This window comes from Lissotriton helveticus, chromosome 11 (assembly GCF_964261635.1).
Source record: "Lissotriton helveticus chromosome 11, aLisHel1.1, whole genome shotgun sequence".
Classification (NCBI taxonomy): Eukaryota; Metazoa; Chordata; class Amphibia; order Caudata; family Salamandridae; genus Lissotriton; species Lissotriton helveticus.
In genome coordinates, this window is record NC_136072.1 from 109,802,525 (window position 1) to 109,817,651 (window position 15,127).

Sequence of the window (15,127 nt, forward strand, 5' to 3'; positions counted from 1 at the left end):
ATGGGTTGGATTTTTTTAGTGGAGACTCTTTTCAGTTGCAAGGGGGCGGCCTCATTGATTATAGAAGTCATAGAGTTGAGGTAGTGGTCGGTCAAAGATTGAACGTCCAGAGCACCGTTAGGGGGGAAGGAATAGATTGCAGCTATGAGAAGGTAAAGAGTTTGGATTGAGATTCTTCAGGTCCCTTTTCCAGACTTTGGATTTGGTGGGTTGAACCGGGTTAAGTTTAACTTTTTCATTGATGAAGAATGTGATAATGTGGTGGTCTGACCAGTCACAGGGTTGGATTGATCCAAGTTGGGTAGAGTTTTCTTTAGAAATGATAAGGTCGAGGATAGAGCCTTTATCATGTGTCGGGCTGTCGCAGATTTGGGTGAGGTCAAGAGCGTTGAGGTAATTATTTAGGCTATTTACCACCACGTCATTGTGATCATTCCAGTGGAGATTGAAGTCACCAAGGAAAATGTGAGTGTGTTGCCGACCGGAATTGGATGAAATTGTGTCCATGAGTTGTTGGGTGAAGATGAGGTTGTCCCCAGGTGGGTGGTAGATGACGTGTAGAGAGCATATAGGTTTGCTCTCGCTGATGACATCTAGGCAGAGGTATTCACATGAGGTGAGAGATGGGGAGCTGGCTCTAGTAACTGAGAGGTTGCTTCTAAAAATACATGCGATTCCACCGCCTGATTTGCTAGGCCTGTCAAGTCTAATGATGTGGTAGTTGGGGGGAACTAGAATATCCATGATGGGTGTAGAAGATTCAGTTAACCAAGTTTCAGTCAGAATGGTTAGATCAAGGTCCAGTGAAATAATGAGATCAGCGACGTCTGAGGAGTGTCTAGGGGCCGACCTGCAGTTGAGAAGTATGCATTTGAGCCTTGGGGTGTAGGGGGTGGTAGAGGGTTCTAGAGTGAGGGGGATTTTTTTAAGGTTATTTGGGACGGAGCCTCTGTTGTTTTGAGTGGGGAGCCTAAGGGCGTTAGGGTGAATCGTGGGGATGGAAAGGTGTGTGGTGGCTAGGTTGGTTTGGGTAACTGGGTCATATGAGCGGAGAAGGGTGTGTATGTCGTGGTCCGAAAGAGAATTGACGGTGCGACAGGAGCGGTTGATGGGATTACGAGCGGGGCTAGAGGTCCAGTGTCGGTAGTTTTGTGTGAGAGGATGAGCAGGATGAGTGGGGGATTTGTAGTAGGTTGGGGGTGTCTGGGTTCTTTGAAGAGTAACTCTTTGAGGGTGTGGAGATCTTCTTTGACTTGGAGGAGGGTGGACATAATCATGTCTAGCGTGGGATTGGGAGTGGAGTTGGGACTGGGTACTGAAAGTGTATGGGTGTCTATGTTACAGGAGTGTGGGGGAGGGGGTGTGATGCTATTGGAGGGGTTAGTGGTGTTAGTAAGTGGGTTAGTGGTGTTAGTGAGTGAGTTAGTGTTCGGAAGGGTAGGTATGTTGGGGTGAGGGGAGAGGTTGAGTTAGGGGGGGAGGGATATTGAGGGGTGAGTGTAGGCTAGGCGTTGCGGGGGTGCATGTGAGGTGGTGGGGACTAAGAGTGGGGGGAGAGGTTGAGGGATGAGTGAGGTCTAGGGGAGACTGGGGTGCAAGTGAGGTAGTGAGGACTGAGAATGGGGGGGAGAGGTTGCTAGCTGGGAGAGGGCTAGGGGTGGCTGGTGTGCCGGTGGTGTAGTGGGGGCTCGGAATGGGGGGGGAGATAGGATGGGAGGAGGATCTATTGTGGGGAGGGGGAGTGTAGTTGAAGGAGGTAGGGTGTTCTGAGAGTCCAGTAGGAAGTGGGAGGGCAGGGTTCTGTTGGGGGGTAGATGGGGTGGGGAGGATGTCCGATGAGGAAAGATCCAAGTCTGTGATAGAGGGATGTGAGGTGACTGTAGCGGGTGGGTGATGGAATAGAGTAAAGGGGGAGGGGGGAGATGTGTGTTAGTGATAGGAGGTGCTGTGGAGTCAGGGTTGTTAGGATTGGGGTCCAGATGAATAGGAGACTGAGGGTTGGAGATATATTTTTTGAACGTGGGGAACAAGTTGTCGAATAGGTCAAGGTTCCTGTCTGTGGATTGAATTAAGATAATGCCGTTGTTATAGATGGTGATGGTTGCTGTAGCTGGGAAGAATTGGGAAGGTGTGGTGGACAGTGTTAAGCCATGGGCGGATTTCCTGGTGGCAGAGATAGTGAGGAATGTGAGGAACGCTTTTCTCCATTGTGCTCTACGTGTAGTGTATAGGATGAAATCTGTGTTCTTGGCTCCATTGTTTAGTGAGAAGTAAGTGTCTACAAAGGGGGTTTCAGGGTGTGACTTCAGGAAGTTGTGTTTAAAACGTTTGGCAGTTTTTTTGGCGAGCTCGAGGGGGGGGGGTAATTAATTTTATATGTGTGCTTGCCTATGGGTTCCATGTTGGGCGTAGAGGTGTAGGTGGGTGCCGGTTGTTGTGTGGATTCGTTAGGGGCTAAGGTAGGTGCGAGTAAGGTGAGGGTGGTTAGGCTAATAAGTGGTCAAGAGGAAGTGGAGAAATTGACTAGTCTAAAATGGCCACTTCCTTAGGCAAGGAGGGTAGAGAGGATTGACTAGTCTAAGATGGCCGCCAAGTTGGAGCAGGTAGAGAGAAGTATTGTAGTCCTTTTTTTGTTGTTATGTTTTGAGACCAGTTTCACTTTCTGAGCCAGGGCTGACCGAGGAAGTCCAGTTTCTATCTTGTTGAGTGGGGAGAGGGGAGTCCTATGTCTGTTTGGAGGGTGTCCTCAAGGACCTTGAGGACCTTACTTGGACGACTGGGTAGTAAAGGCAAAAACAAAACAAGAATGCCATAGGAATACCCAAAATGTAATTGCCACTCTACAAAGACTAGGTTTCTCAATAAACCACAAGAAGTCATCTCCACAACCACAACAAAAAAAAGGTGTTCCTAGAAGCAACATTAAACTCAGATGGCACAGACATACCCGATCCAAAGGAGAGCAAAGGTGATCACAGAGCAGACTCCACTGTACCAGAGAGGTTGGTCTCTGACAGGGAGGACTGTCATGAAATTAGTAGGCATGATGGCATCATGCAGACCACTCATAACACATGGCCGGCTTTATATGCGACCCTTCCAAGTATGGATTTGCAAGATCTGCATCAAATGGTCACAAGCCACTGGAAGTTGAGATGATCTAGCGGTTGTCACAGCAAAAAAGGAAAAGGTGGTTAAATGGTTGAGATCATAGCACGTGACCATGGGGGAAACCTTTCAAAACACCAACTCCAATAGTGACCTTAACAATGGCAATCTGAAGGTACGGAGTAGAGCAACACAGATGTGTTCAAACACATCAACTTCTTGGAAATGAAGAATGTGTTCCTAGCCCTGAAAGCGTTCCTAACACCTATCACAGGGAAAACCGTACTACTAAAGAAAGACAACACGACAACCATGTTTGACCTCAACAAACAGGGAGGCACAAAATTGTTCACTCTGAGCTAGCTACCACAGTAAATTTGGCAATGTGCAATACCAAGGAAGATTAGTCTGCAAACAATCCATCTACCAGGAAAAGAAAACACGGAGGCAAACAGGTTGAGCAGATAGGAAAGCAGCTTCTGCAAATGGGAACTAAAACAAGAAACAGTGGATAAAATCTTCTGGGCCTAGGGGAGACCAACGATAGACCTGTTTACAACAGCAAAAAATGCAAAAGGCCAACACTTTGCCTCCAGGTTTCAACGCCCCCTATCGGAAGGGAATGCCCTGTCAATAGACTGGTCAGGGAGCTTTGCCTATGCTTTTTCTCCGATTCCACTAATACCCAAGGTGCTTGAGAAAGGCAGACAACCAAGGACAAACCTCATTCTCATAGCGGGTCCAGATAGACCTGGTACTCAGACCTACTGGAGATGTCCTGTGAAAAAATAATCATGATCAAAGCAGAAAAAGATCAGCTAACAATGCAGGAGGGGAAGTGTTCCACCCGGAACCAGTGAAACTCAACCTAGCGGCCTGGCTCCTGAGTGTCTAGAGTTCGGGCATCTGGTACTGCTAACCAGGACAAAGGAAATACTTATGGAAGCAAGGAAACCTACCACACACAAATGTTCTGTTATGCAACAAAATGGAAGAGGTGCATCCACTGGTGCACAAAGATGTAAACAAGCACAAAACAAGAGATGGTATTGGCGTACTCACCCACCTGCTAGACAGCAGGTCAGCGTAATTTATCCTTAAATTTACACCCAGCAGTGATAGTAGCATGCACAAGGAGCACTTCTTGTAGCTGCTTCTTCACATCCCCAGTGGTGAAGAGATTCTTGGAAGGATCTAAAAGAATTGCACTGCCAAAACAAGTTCCAGCACCATTGTGGAACTTAAACACTGTGTTAAATCAGTTAATGGCAAAACAATTTGAGCCTATGCACAAGTCTGATCTCAGATCACTCTCACTCAAAACAGCATTCCAAATTGCGATCACTTCAATGTGAAGAATGAATGAACTGCAAGCACCAACAAAACATGATCCATACTGGCAAATAAATAAAGACAAGGTAGTTCTTGGAACCAATCCACAGTTCCTAATCAAAGTGGTTTCCAACTTTCATGTCAATCGAAGCATACAGTTACCAGTATTCTTCAAACACCCACAAATGAAAAGAACCCTTTCCACTTTAGATGTAAGAAGGTCTTTATTATAGTATCTCCAAGAAATAAGAGGTTTGAAAGAAAACAAGTTGTTTGTCTTCTTCGCCAAAGTAACCAGAGGAGCACCAGTAGCCAAGGAAACAATATCAATATGGATTGTAGCAACAATAAAGAGTTGCTATTTAGAAGCAGGGGTAACACTACCTGCACAACCAAAAGTCCACTTAACAAGAAAGAAGGATGCAACACTGGCGTTCCTAACAAATGTACCTATTGATACAGCTGTGCTGCAGTAACATGGACATCCCCACACTCATTTGCAAAACATTACTGTGTGGACTTTCAAATGAACAAGGAAGCACATGTGGGACTAAAGTACTACAGCACCTGTTTGTAAACTCTTCCTTATTTCATCCCAACCAACCCAAAGGAAGGGATACTGCTACATAATGTAATGCACAGCATGTGAATCCAGAAAAGGATTCATGCTGCAAAATAAAATGGTTACTTATCAGTAGGAGTAGTTTTGCAGCTTGAAGAGTTTTCTGGATACACGTGCGACCCACCTGCCTCCCTGGAAATGGGAGAGATTATACCAGGTGGGAGAAAGCAACGAAAAACGAGTAAGTATTCAAAAGACAGAAAAAAGAATCCAAAGATGGCAACTACGCACGGGAACTTTCCGGTGTACCGTCTGATGTCACATAAGGGACGGGCATACCACCAAATGGTGGTCTCTGACTCCCATGTGGGGGAAAAAAGAGCGAGAGAGAGAGAAAAAACTATTTCTGACCCATCTGCTAGATGGCACACTAATGCACAGCATGTGCATTCAGAAAACATTTCAAGCTGCAAAACAACTCCTACTGGTAAGTAACAATTATGTTTTTACTTCAGGTTTATCTGATCAAGAAAATGGGTCAGTGGAAACTGATCCTGAATGTCAGACAGCTGAACAAATTTTTTATGAATCTGTGTTACCGGATGGTTACCGTACAGGAAGTACTCCTGATGATGCAGGGAGAAGATTTTATGACCTCCTTGGATCTTCAGGATGCATACTTACACATACCTATTCATCAAAAACACAGAAATATCTCCGATTTCTGCTGGTGGGACAAGTTCAAGGTTCTCCCTTTCAAACTCAAAGCAGCACCTCAAATATTTACAAAATGTCTTGCTCCAGTGTCTGCCTTCCTCAGATGTGAAAGTCGTCAGGTGTTCCCATATCTTGGTGACTGGCTCGTTAAAACACCATCAAAAGAAGAGGCAAGAAAATCTACAACGTCCTGCATCAACCTCTTAAACAAGCATTTACAATGCAATGGTCTCGGCATTATTTTGCACTAATGCTGACGGAGGCGGGCACTGATGCTGTGCATACTGTACATGTTCTTTGTGCATGAGGTACACTTGCACGACTGCAGAGGGAACCATTCATTAATATTGCCCACGCTGCAGCTGCATGATTCTTTCTCACTCACCCCATAACAAACACACAGTCTCGGGTGCGGGCAGTGGAGGGTCAGGTCCAGTTATGAATACTGCGTGCCAGCAGCTCTTTGCCAAGTGTGTGCCACTGCAGGGAAGCAAAAGGCCACGGGGGTCGAGTCTGTGACGTCGCAGGGTACTGTGGCGTGGCGAGAGCTGGTAACCATTCCCCTTCAGCACTCACACCAGTGCAGACTATAAAAACATTAGGAGTGCTGCCTCGACCCCGCTTGTATCTCAGGAGGCAGTAGTGAACTAAATTAAAGAGTGCCTGGCTCGACTGACAATGTAGTCACAAGTGACGTTCTGGCCACGTGGTTTAGGGTGCCTAACGCACAGATCTCACAACAGCAAGCCTATCACGGAGAGCCATCCAATGCTGCTCTGCCGAGTGACGCTGCTGACCAGTGTGAACTTCTGTTACTTACAGGGCACAGGCAGGCGATCATGACTGCGCCACAACTGCTGCTAATTTATAAAACCAATACCATAGCCAACGAGACGCCTCTGTACTACGGATGCTGTGTAAGTGAGTGCGTGACCCTCGCCCTACCACCAGCACCATCTCTGCAGTTCAGGGTTGGCAGCTCCTTCCAAAGAAATCGAAGTTGTTGATTTGCTAACACCGCCGAGTTCTACAAACCTGCACGAAATATAGCTGTATTTCTTTTTCCCTTTTACTTACAAAGAGGTCATTTTGTATTAAAATTGTTTGGGGTGATCTAGAAGTCCCACTTCCCATTTTACATCCCATGGTTGTTTCCTACAGGATGGAATCACACCAGACATGACGTGGAGACACAACCTGGAAATTAACCATGTTTGAGCTGTACTGTAAATATATCTCGGACAAAGGCGCCTAGGTTTAGTCCTGGACTTACACAACCTGCGCTGAAATTTTTTGGACGGCGGGAAGAAATGCTCCGAAGTTTTGATTATTTTGAAAAGTTTTCACCTGCAGATAATTCAATAGTAAAGCATCGATTTCCACAGGAAATTAACTTTTAGAAGCCCCTGTGACTAGTAATGCACCTGAATGCATTGACAGCAATACACAAATGTTCTTGTAAATTCTGTCTCCGCGCCAAGTGTGGTGTAATTATAGCAATAGTGCGGGTCGCGCAGAAGTGTGTGTGTGTGTGTGTGTATATATATATATCTCAAGAGTGTTAGTTTATACCTCATAGGAGCATAGGGGATGATGTACATACATCCCTCCATAATTTACGAAAGTGACATCACAAAAAGTCCACAGAATAACCCCACGGCAAAGTTAAAGTATTGTATTTACATTAATACAAACTTATCTCATGCGGCTGTCCTTAAAACCTGGTGTGGATTCAGCCCTCGTGGACAAGGCGTGTTGATAATCTTGCTCTAGTCCGAGTATCGTAAAGTTCAGGCAGCCCCCACCACGTTCATACCAGAGAGCTGACGGAAAAGTAAGACTCACTCACCAACCCGCGAAAGTCTCTGAAAGAGCAGGGCAACAGCCAGTCAGGTCAGGTGTCAAGCAGCTAGTCTGGTATTGGCGGATGTGAACTCATCTCGATTTAATTCTCCCCAGACTCTATTCCACTCCCAACGGACGCGCATCCGTGCTGCATTTCCAGCGCGGTGTGGGGGCTGGCAAAACACGATTCCCAGGGCCGTCATTGGTAGCGCTTACGCGCGCTTCAAGATTGACGGCCCTGGGACCCACTGGGACACTGACACTACTGTCCCAATTAAATAATAAACACCGCCGCCACGGGCCACCACTGCAGTGATGCCGCCGCCCTCAATATAGTGCCGCCTGGGGCGGACCGCCCCCCTCGCCCCCCCCTAGCTATGCCGGTGGGGTGGTGAGACCGAGAGAAGGAGGAGGAGGTGCAGGGGAGGGGTGTCCTGGAAAAGGACGTCCAAAACAGGGGAGGGGGATGAGTTGTGGAGGAGGGAAGTGCGGGCCGGGAGAAGGAGGAGGAGCGGAGACCTCCGGGGTCTGAGAGAGGGATCGGGGCGTGTGCGAGCCGAGGGAGGCCGAGGTCAGGGGCAGAGAGCAGAGGGCTGCAGCCGCAGAGAGGAGCCCGGAGCGCGGCAGAGAACTCAGGACCAACAGGGGGTCGGGGCGGCCCCAAGGACTCCCAGATCAAGCAGCAACGAGGAGTGCGGGGCTGCCCAGCGAAGCCGGAGGTAGCGGCCACGGACACACACTCTCCGCCAGGGGTCGCTCTGGAGAGCTACGGACGACGGGGATCCGCAGAGGGGAGACCCGGGCGCGCTGCAGCCGGAGACCCGCGGGAAGCAGAGCAAGACCCAGAGGAGGGACCGGGAGAGGGCGCCGGGCGACCGGGCATGGATGGGTGCGAGCCACGTCTGGAAATAGGGTAAACTGCACCGCAAGGGCCATGCGCGTCACATTTCAAAGGCATCACGGTGTGGATGTGTGTACATGTGTCTCTGTATGTGTGCGTGTATGTGCGCTCCTGTGTGTGTGTCTCTGTGTGCGACGGCGGGGGGAGGGGGAGTGTCTCTGTCTGCGTGCGTGTATGTGCGCTCGTGTATGTGTGGCCGCATGCGTGCAGGGGGAGGTGTGCCTGGGTATGTTTGCGCTTCCCAGGAGACAGCCTGGCCGAGCGCGGCGCGTGCCAGTTTCAAATCGCCTCAAAGGCGATGCGCGCGGCCAGGATTGTCTCCTGGGAAGCACACATGCCGACAAAAGAGTCTCGGCGGAGACGCGCTTCGCGCGGCTAGCCGAGACCTAAAAAACTAATGCTCACATGCAACATTGAATAATCACCATTGGAACCCCAAACATGGATTTAGTTCTTGGGTGCATTAATCAAAGTGGAACGGGAAAAGGCTTTTCCATCACAGGAAAGAGTAAAAAGTTGCAGACTGTGGCAAGAAATACCTGCTAAATAGTTGGTAGCAGTGAGAAAATACAATTCGCTGTAGGGGTCTAATGTTTATATGTATAGGCCTGATTCTCTTTTGCAGACTTCACATGACACCTGTTCAATAGGGACTGAACCTACAATGGACAAAAGTTGACAATCTTGGCAAGATACAATAAAAGTCGCAAGGAGACTGAAGCCAGCATTGCTATGGTGGATGCTTCCAACGGATCTGAATGTAGGACTTTATCTCCTACATGTACCAAGCTGGATGATACGGATGCATCCATGGAAAGATGGGAAGTTCACATACGGGAGCTTTCAACCAGAGGCCTATAGTCAAATGTGCAATATTAGTACAGTGAGCTAATGCAGTTAGTAGCATGTTCATCCATTCCTCTATAGGTGTACCCCAAAACAATTTCCGGACGTCCCAGAGAGATTCTCAAGCATGATCCCAAGTCGCTTAATTTGACAGCGAGTTAAGCCATTTAGATCTACCACAAGAACGTAAAGATATTCTGGCACAAGCTCGATTTTCAGTGACTAACAATACTTACAATGCCAAATGGAAGTGTTTGTGTCTGATGCAGGAAGAACGATTATTATCCACTTGGAATAACACGTCATAAAATTCATAACTTTTTTGCTCAGTGGTGCCAGCGATGTTTAACCTTTTGTCTGTTAATATGTAATGATCAAGAGATATGCTTGGTTAAATTTGCCTTTGGAATCCAGCCATCAAGAGTCTTCATATGGTCACTCACCAAGAACTCCTTAACAAGTAGATTCTTCAAAGGGTGTCTAGCTAAAACGACCATGTCCTTTTTTTTCTTTCTTTTTTTCTTCTTTGACTATTTACTTCGCGTTGAAATCCTGCTTTGTCAGACTGAATATGAGCTACTCTCATTCTACAATCACACTTGTATGCCTACTTCTTTGTGGTTTGTGACCTATTATTTTCTCGCCTAATTAGTAACCCAGGTTTCTATGTGATTTTGCGAATAACAATATTTCTGCTACCAAATCATGACAAATCTCTTCTGAGCAACTGTAGGTGCTGTGCATGATATAATGTTTGCTGATTTGTGTTCTTTGGGCTACTCTTCTCCTGGAGCTCCCCAGATACTGGAGAAACAGCTGCCCAAGAGATGAGCTGTAAAATTTTTATTTAGTGCATGTTCACACAGGTGTTTTGTGGGGATGGTGGGGTCTGCAAATGGGAGAGGTGCTTATCTAGGCCCCTGGTGCAGCTAAGCAGTACTTACAGGACTTGATGATCAATGAAACTAAGAACTGTTCTCTGGAGAGAAGAATTAAATAAGGTCCACGTATGAGAAAGAAATCAAATGTAATTCCTTTATTATGTAGATAGTATGATGCTCAGCCTGTCTAAGTGTAGTTTGTGGAAGGCAAACTGGGTAGTATCCCTACTTTCACAAGCTCAGTAATTTTTCTTAGATATAGTCACCACTTGAGGTTTGTACTGTTCCAGTAGCAAATATCACTTCTCATGGGTTAAATTTGAAAGATGCTACCTACCAAAATCACAGATTCAGGAGTGCACCAGTAACATGTTTGGCTTTACCATTTTTTGAAATGTCTTTAGCCAGGGGTTGCCTTGATTACCAAACCCCAGGGCTAAGTTTGCACCTTAATATGTGTTGGAAATAATATAGCATAATTTAGATATGTATGCCCAGCATTCTCGTTCCATGCATAAAGGATCATAGGTTCTTTTTGGGTAGAACCTAAAAAAAATGTTCCTGACAAAGTATACCGCTGTTCCATTTCTTGACCTTGGTATACTGATTTTCGGATTCGTGTGACATTCTTGGGCATCTTTCAGAGTATAGGCCGGGTGGAGATATGGAAAGGGTGTTCTGTCAATAAAAATAATATATATTGTTATAAAGAAAAAAATCATACTGTGTAGGTCAGTTGTCAATCTCAACTAAGTTTGCCTTCCAAGTTCGGTTTTTCAAACCATTGGATGCATAAGACACTTTTCTAACATTGCACAAAACGGCAACCATATAGTGCTCCAAAGGAAACATGGAGAGGGGTATGTTGCTGTGACATATCATGTTGTGATTCCATTAAGGCTGAGCAATATGCCTCAATGACTAGTCAATAATTTCTTCTGGTCTCCTCAACACACATGCAGGTTACTCTCTAGCACATGGTGGGACTACAAATTGGTTCTTTCGTCATTGCTGAGTTTGTAGTTAAAGAACTGTTGCTACTAATACATTTCCTCTTAAGATGGGGGAATAATGCAGTAGCAGAATCTGTGGGATTTAAAGGCCCACTGATACTCAGTCAAATCTTACCCCTTGATAGAAGAGTGTACAAATTAGAGGCACTGCTACATGCATCACATTACAAAAAACAAGGTGATGGAAGAAGTGCTTGAATTAATCAGTCAGTGGTGATGGCTAGGGCGCATCAAAGTCCATTGTTCACTCACTATGCCACCCTAGATGGAGACCTGCTATGTTAAAATCAGTCTTGGCCCGCCTGCAAAAGGAATAGTCCTCTCCAAACTGGCAGGCAGCTCATCTTAGCCCAATTACTGGGAATCTTGTGATGCTTGGATTTTAGTTATTCTCAGACTTTTTTATTGAATGAGTTTTCACCTTCAAAATATCTAGTTTCTTCATTCATTTAATGTTATTAAATCTCATTTTACAAAAGTATAGCTCTAACTATGCTTTAAGGTAGGGCGACATACTTGTATGTTTTGTGGTGTGTGCTGATAATGCTAATTTTGCCATTCTTTTTCACAGAGTACCCGACTTGCCAGAGACCTTGAGTTATGCGACAGTGATAAGGAGCAGCTTCGTGCCATCGGTAATCGTGACCCTCTGTCTGAAATCACTGAGCAGGAGAAGGACATCCTCTGGAGCCACAGGTACTTCAAAGTTTAAAGCTGTTGCATGAGATGGGAAGCTGGCTCTTTATATGATATACCAATTGGACTTGGTACCGTGAGGTCTTGGGGACCACGCTGACACCGTTGGCCCACTTCAACATGGGCTGGGGTCTAAGGTACAGTGGTGCTTGGCGGCATCAGATTTTGGCAGGCCAGAGCCCTCTTGCTACTTCTTTTTCAGAATGCGGGACAAAGTTCCACAGTCCCTTGGGAGGTCTTGGTTCCTGGGCGAAGGCTAACAGATCTCCTGGGTTTTTGGGACTCTGCAGCTGCAGGGCAAGTCGACTTTTGGTGCAATAGGTGAAGACAGCAGGCAGGCCGGCAGGATTGGCGCCAAGTCAGTTGCTGGGTACTTCTTCAGTTTGTCAGAATATGCTCTTCTGGTGCCAGGGGCTCCACTAAATACTGAATTTAAGGGTGTTAGGAGAGTGTAGGGTAGTAACCAATGGGCTATTGAGCCTTGGGGTCACTATGCCCCCAATATGACCACTTCCTGTTGGAAGAGGGCATAACCATGTCCTAGAATTCCTAAGTATGCCATCACAAAGATGGTTGCTTTTGAAAAATCGTGTCCACCTCAGTATAGCCCACCCTTAGGGGTGGTACTAGCCTGGGGGTGGCACGCCTACTTGACTAGCTAATTTTGCCAGGTGCCAAGGGGGCTCTGGACAAAGGGATAAGCTTCCTCTCCTTTGAGGGAAGCCAGATTCGCATTTCAGAGGAGGCCGCTCTTTGAAGCTTGCCAGCCTAGGAAGGCTAATCAGCAGATCGTCCTGTGGGAGTGGGAATAACACCCTCTTCCTGGGCAAGCGTTTGTTCTGGGTCTCCTGAGAGCAAAATGCCCTCACCGTAGGAGTCAGAACAGTGTCTCGGGTGGCAGGCTAGCAGAAACCAGTCAGGGAGCACACCAGAGGCTGGGAGGTTTTCAGAGAGCACCTCTAAGGTGCATGTATTGATAAATCCATCACTGGGGTCAGTGTGAGTTTATCAATACAAGATGTATGATATCAAACATCCCTATCATCACTGAAGCCATCACGTAGCTCGAGAACCAATTTTCACCAGCGTCCAGCACATGTTTTAAAATGGCTTCCTGGGTCCCTTGTACTGGCAGTAATGGAAATTACCAGCACTGGCATATCTGCTCATGAAGGTATGCCCTCACATGTAATACCAAGCACCCTTCCTTTGCGGCTGTAAGGCCTGCTGTAGGGGTTACTTACAAGTACCACATGCTGTGTTAGGGGGCCCGCCACACAGGGATGTGTGTCCGGTCGTGTTGTCTGCACCAAAACACCCAGCCTGCGATAGCAGCCCTGCATGCGTTTGGTAAGGAATCCCTTAGGGTGGCACATTTCTTTCTGCAGCCCTTGAGGAACCCACTTAGTACCTTAGTCCCTAGGTACAAGGGGAACCATTTACTAATGACTTATAGAGGGTACTAAAGACATTTGCCAATTGCGGGAACAGTTGTACAATTTTGGGAAAGAACACTGATACTGGGGACCTGGTTAGTAGGAACCCAGTACTCTTCAGTAGAAGTTCCATCAATTACCTGGCAAAACGTGTGGAGTGGGGGGGGTACTGCAACATGAAACCAGCTCCCTCCGCATCATGCAGCTTTATGCCTCCTAATGTATACCTAAATTACAAGTGTTTACACCGCTGATTGCCATATATAGCGTAGTCTCATATAGTACCTCCATTTTTTTAAAATCCCCCTCCCAAAAGGATGTCCCCCTATTGTTTCTATCCCAATTTATTCCCATCCGTGAAAGTCTGTGTGTTTGTTTACTTTGGTCCGTAATGTTCCGGATGGCTTCAGGGCCTGAATGGATGTGGATGGTTGGTGTGGGTATGCCAGAGAGTAGCAGCCGCCATTGTGTGCTGTTAAACCACACACCCGTATCCAGGTATCCCTCATTCAAAATTCTGCTGGTGTGTATCCCAGGGTGCTATTGTGTTTCATAGCTTGTCGGCATGCCCAAACAGAGATCTGATCATGTAACGAACCCCATAATGGGACTGATAATGTAAAGAACACCATAATGGCAACCTGCCGTAAGAGAATCCACAATCTCAAACCTTCTAAAAAAAAATCTAATTACCAAGTGATATTTGTGCCAGTGAATCCTTATCAGTGACCTCCACTACTATAACATAATAGCTTCCCTCATTGAAACCCTTGCCTTAACTCTTATCACATTTGTTTTTTTTCCCTGACACTCACTACATCCTTAATCATAAGTCTGATTCTTCCTCTCATATCTATCCAGACACTATTTGAAATCTTACTTTTGTCATAATCAAAATGTCTTCTTGACCTCAATGGACAGTTTAACAAAAGTTCAATTCCTCTATTCTGAAAATTCGTTTTGGAATTATTGTTTGTAGGATTTGTGGTAAATTCCTTTATACATTTCATTTTGTACATCTAATTTCTGTGTTCAAAACCCAAAATTTTGCAGCCATTTGTTTGGTTTGGATTTTTGTTTATTGCTGAAAATTATTTTGCACTAAAAGGACATCAAATATCTGCCACAGTGCTCAAAATGTGGACTCAGCTTGTGATGTTGTAATTCGTTAACATTAATATTTGGCAAATGTTAAACTAATAACTTGGTAGTGCAACCCATCCAAGGCCCTAGATGTACCATGGTCCCTGGCTTGTAGATTAGGCACTTTCTTTTAGAAATGTTTTTATGCATGTTTTTATCTTTGTTATTAACCTTGTTATATTTTTTTTAATGTCTCTCTTTTATGGTAATGTACCGAAATAGAGTATGAAACGAAAAACACTTAATTCATTTTATCAGGTTATGTTACAAAAGTCAAAAGAAAATGCAGATCACATTTGAAGTCCACTTCGACCTTACAGTGCAGCAATTGTTTTTTATTTTTTTCAATGCCCTGTTTCCACGACTTATTGATAGTGCTGTGTGCTGTCATGCAGGAAACCTTTTCACGTCTCCTGTTTGTTGGGGCTAAGGAGGCTGCAGAGGCGTCTTCCAGAGCCCCTACTGGGAGAGACCTGGCATATACCACCACACTGACAGCTCCTGCAGCTATGCGTGAGTATGGAGGAGAGGATGACTCCAGAGCTCACAGAAGTCTCTTGATTAGTCTGGCTAGTAGGGGCTGTGGGGACACCTTTGACTTGTTTTTAAAGGAATATGCATGCCAGGCTGATTTTCCTAAACCTAAT

General features: G+C 45.9%; 1 protein-coding gene across 3 annotated transcripts in view; it reads left to right on the forward strand.

Moving 5' to 3' along the window:
- The window catches only part of PIK3CA (phosphatidylinositol-4,5-bisphosphate 3-kinase catalytic subunit alpha), a 339,084-nt gene that overhangs the window by 164,079 nt on the left and 159,878 nt on the right, over positions 1 to 15,127 (forward strand). For all 3 annotated transcript variants that reach the window (XM_078665664.1, XM_078665663.1, XM_078665665.1), the window contains exon 9: positions 11,777 to 11,901. In XM_078665664.1, coding sequence (XP_078521790.1) covers positions 11,777 to 11,901 — 125 coding nt within the window. The remainder of the gene's footprint in view (positions 1 to 11,776; positions 11,902 to 15,127) is intronic.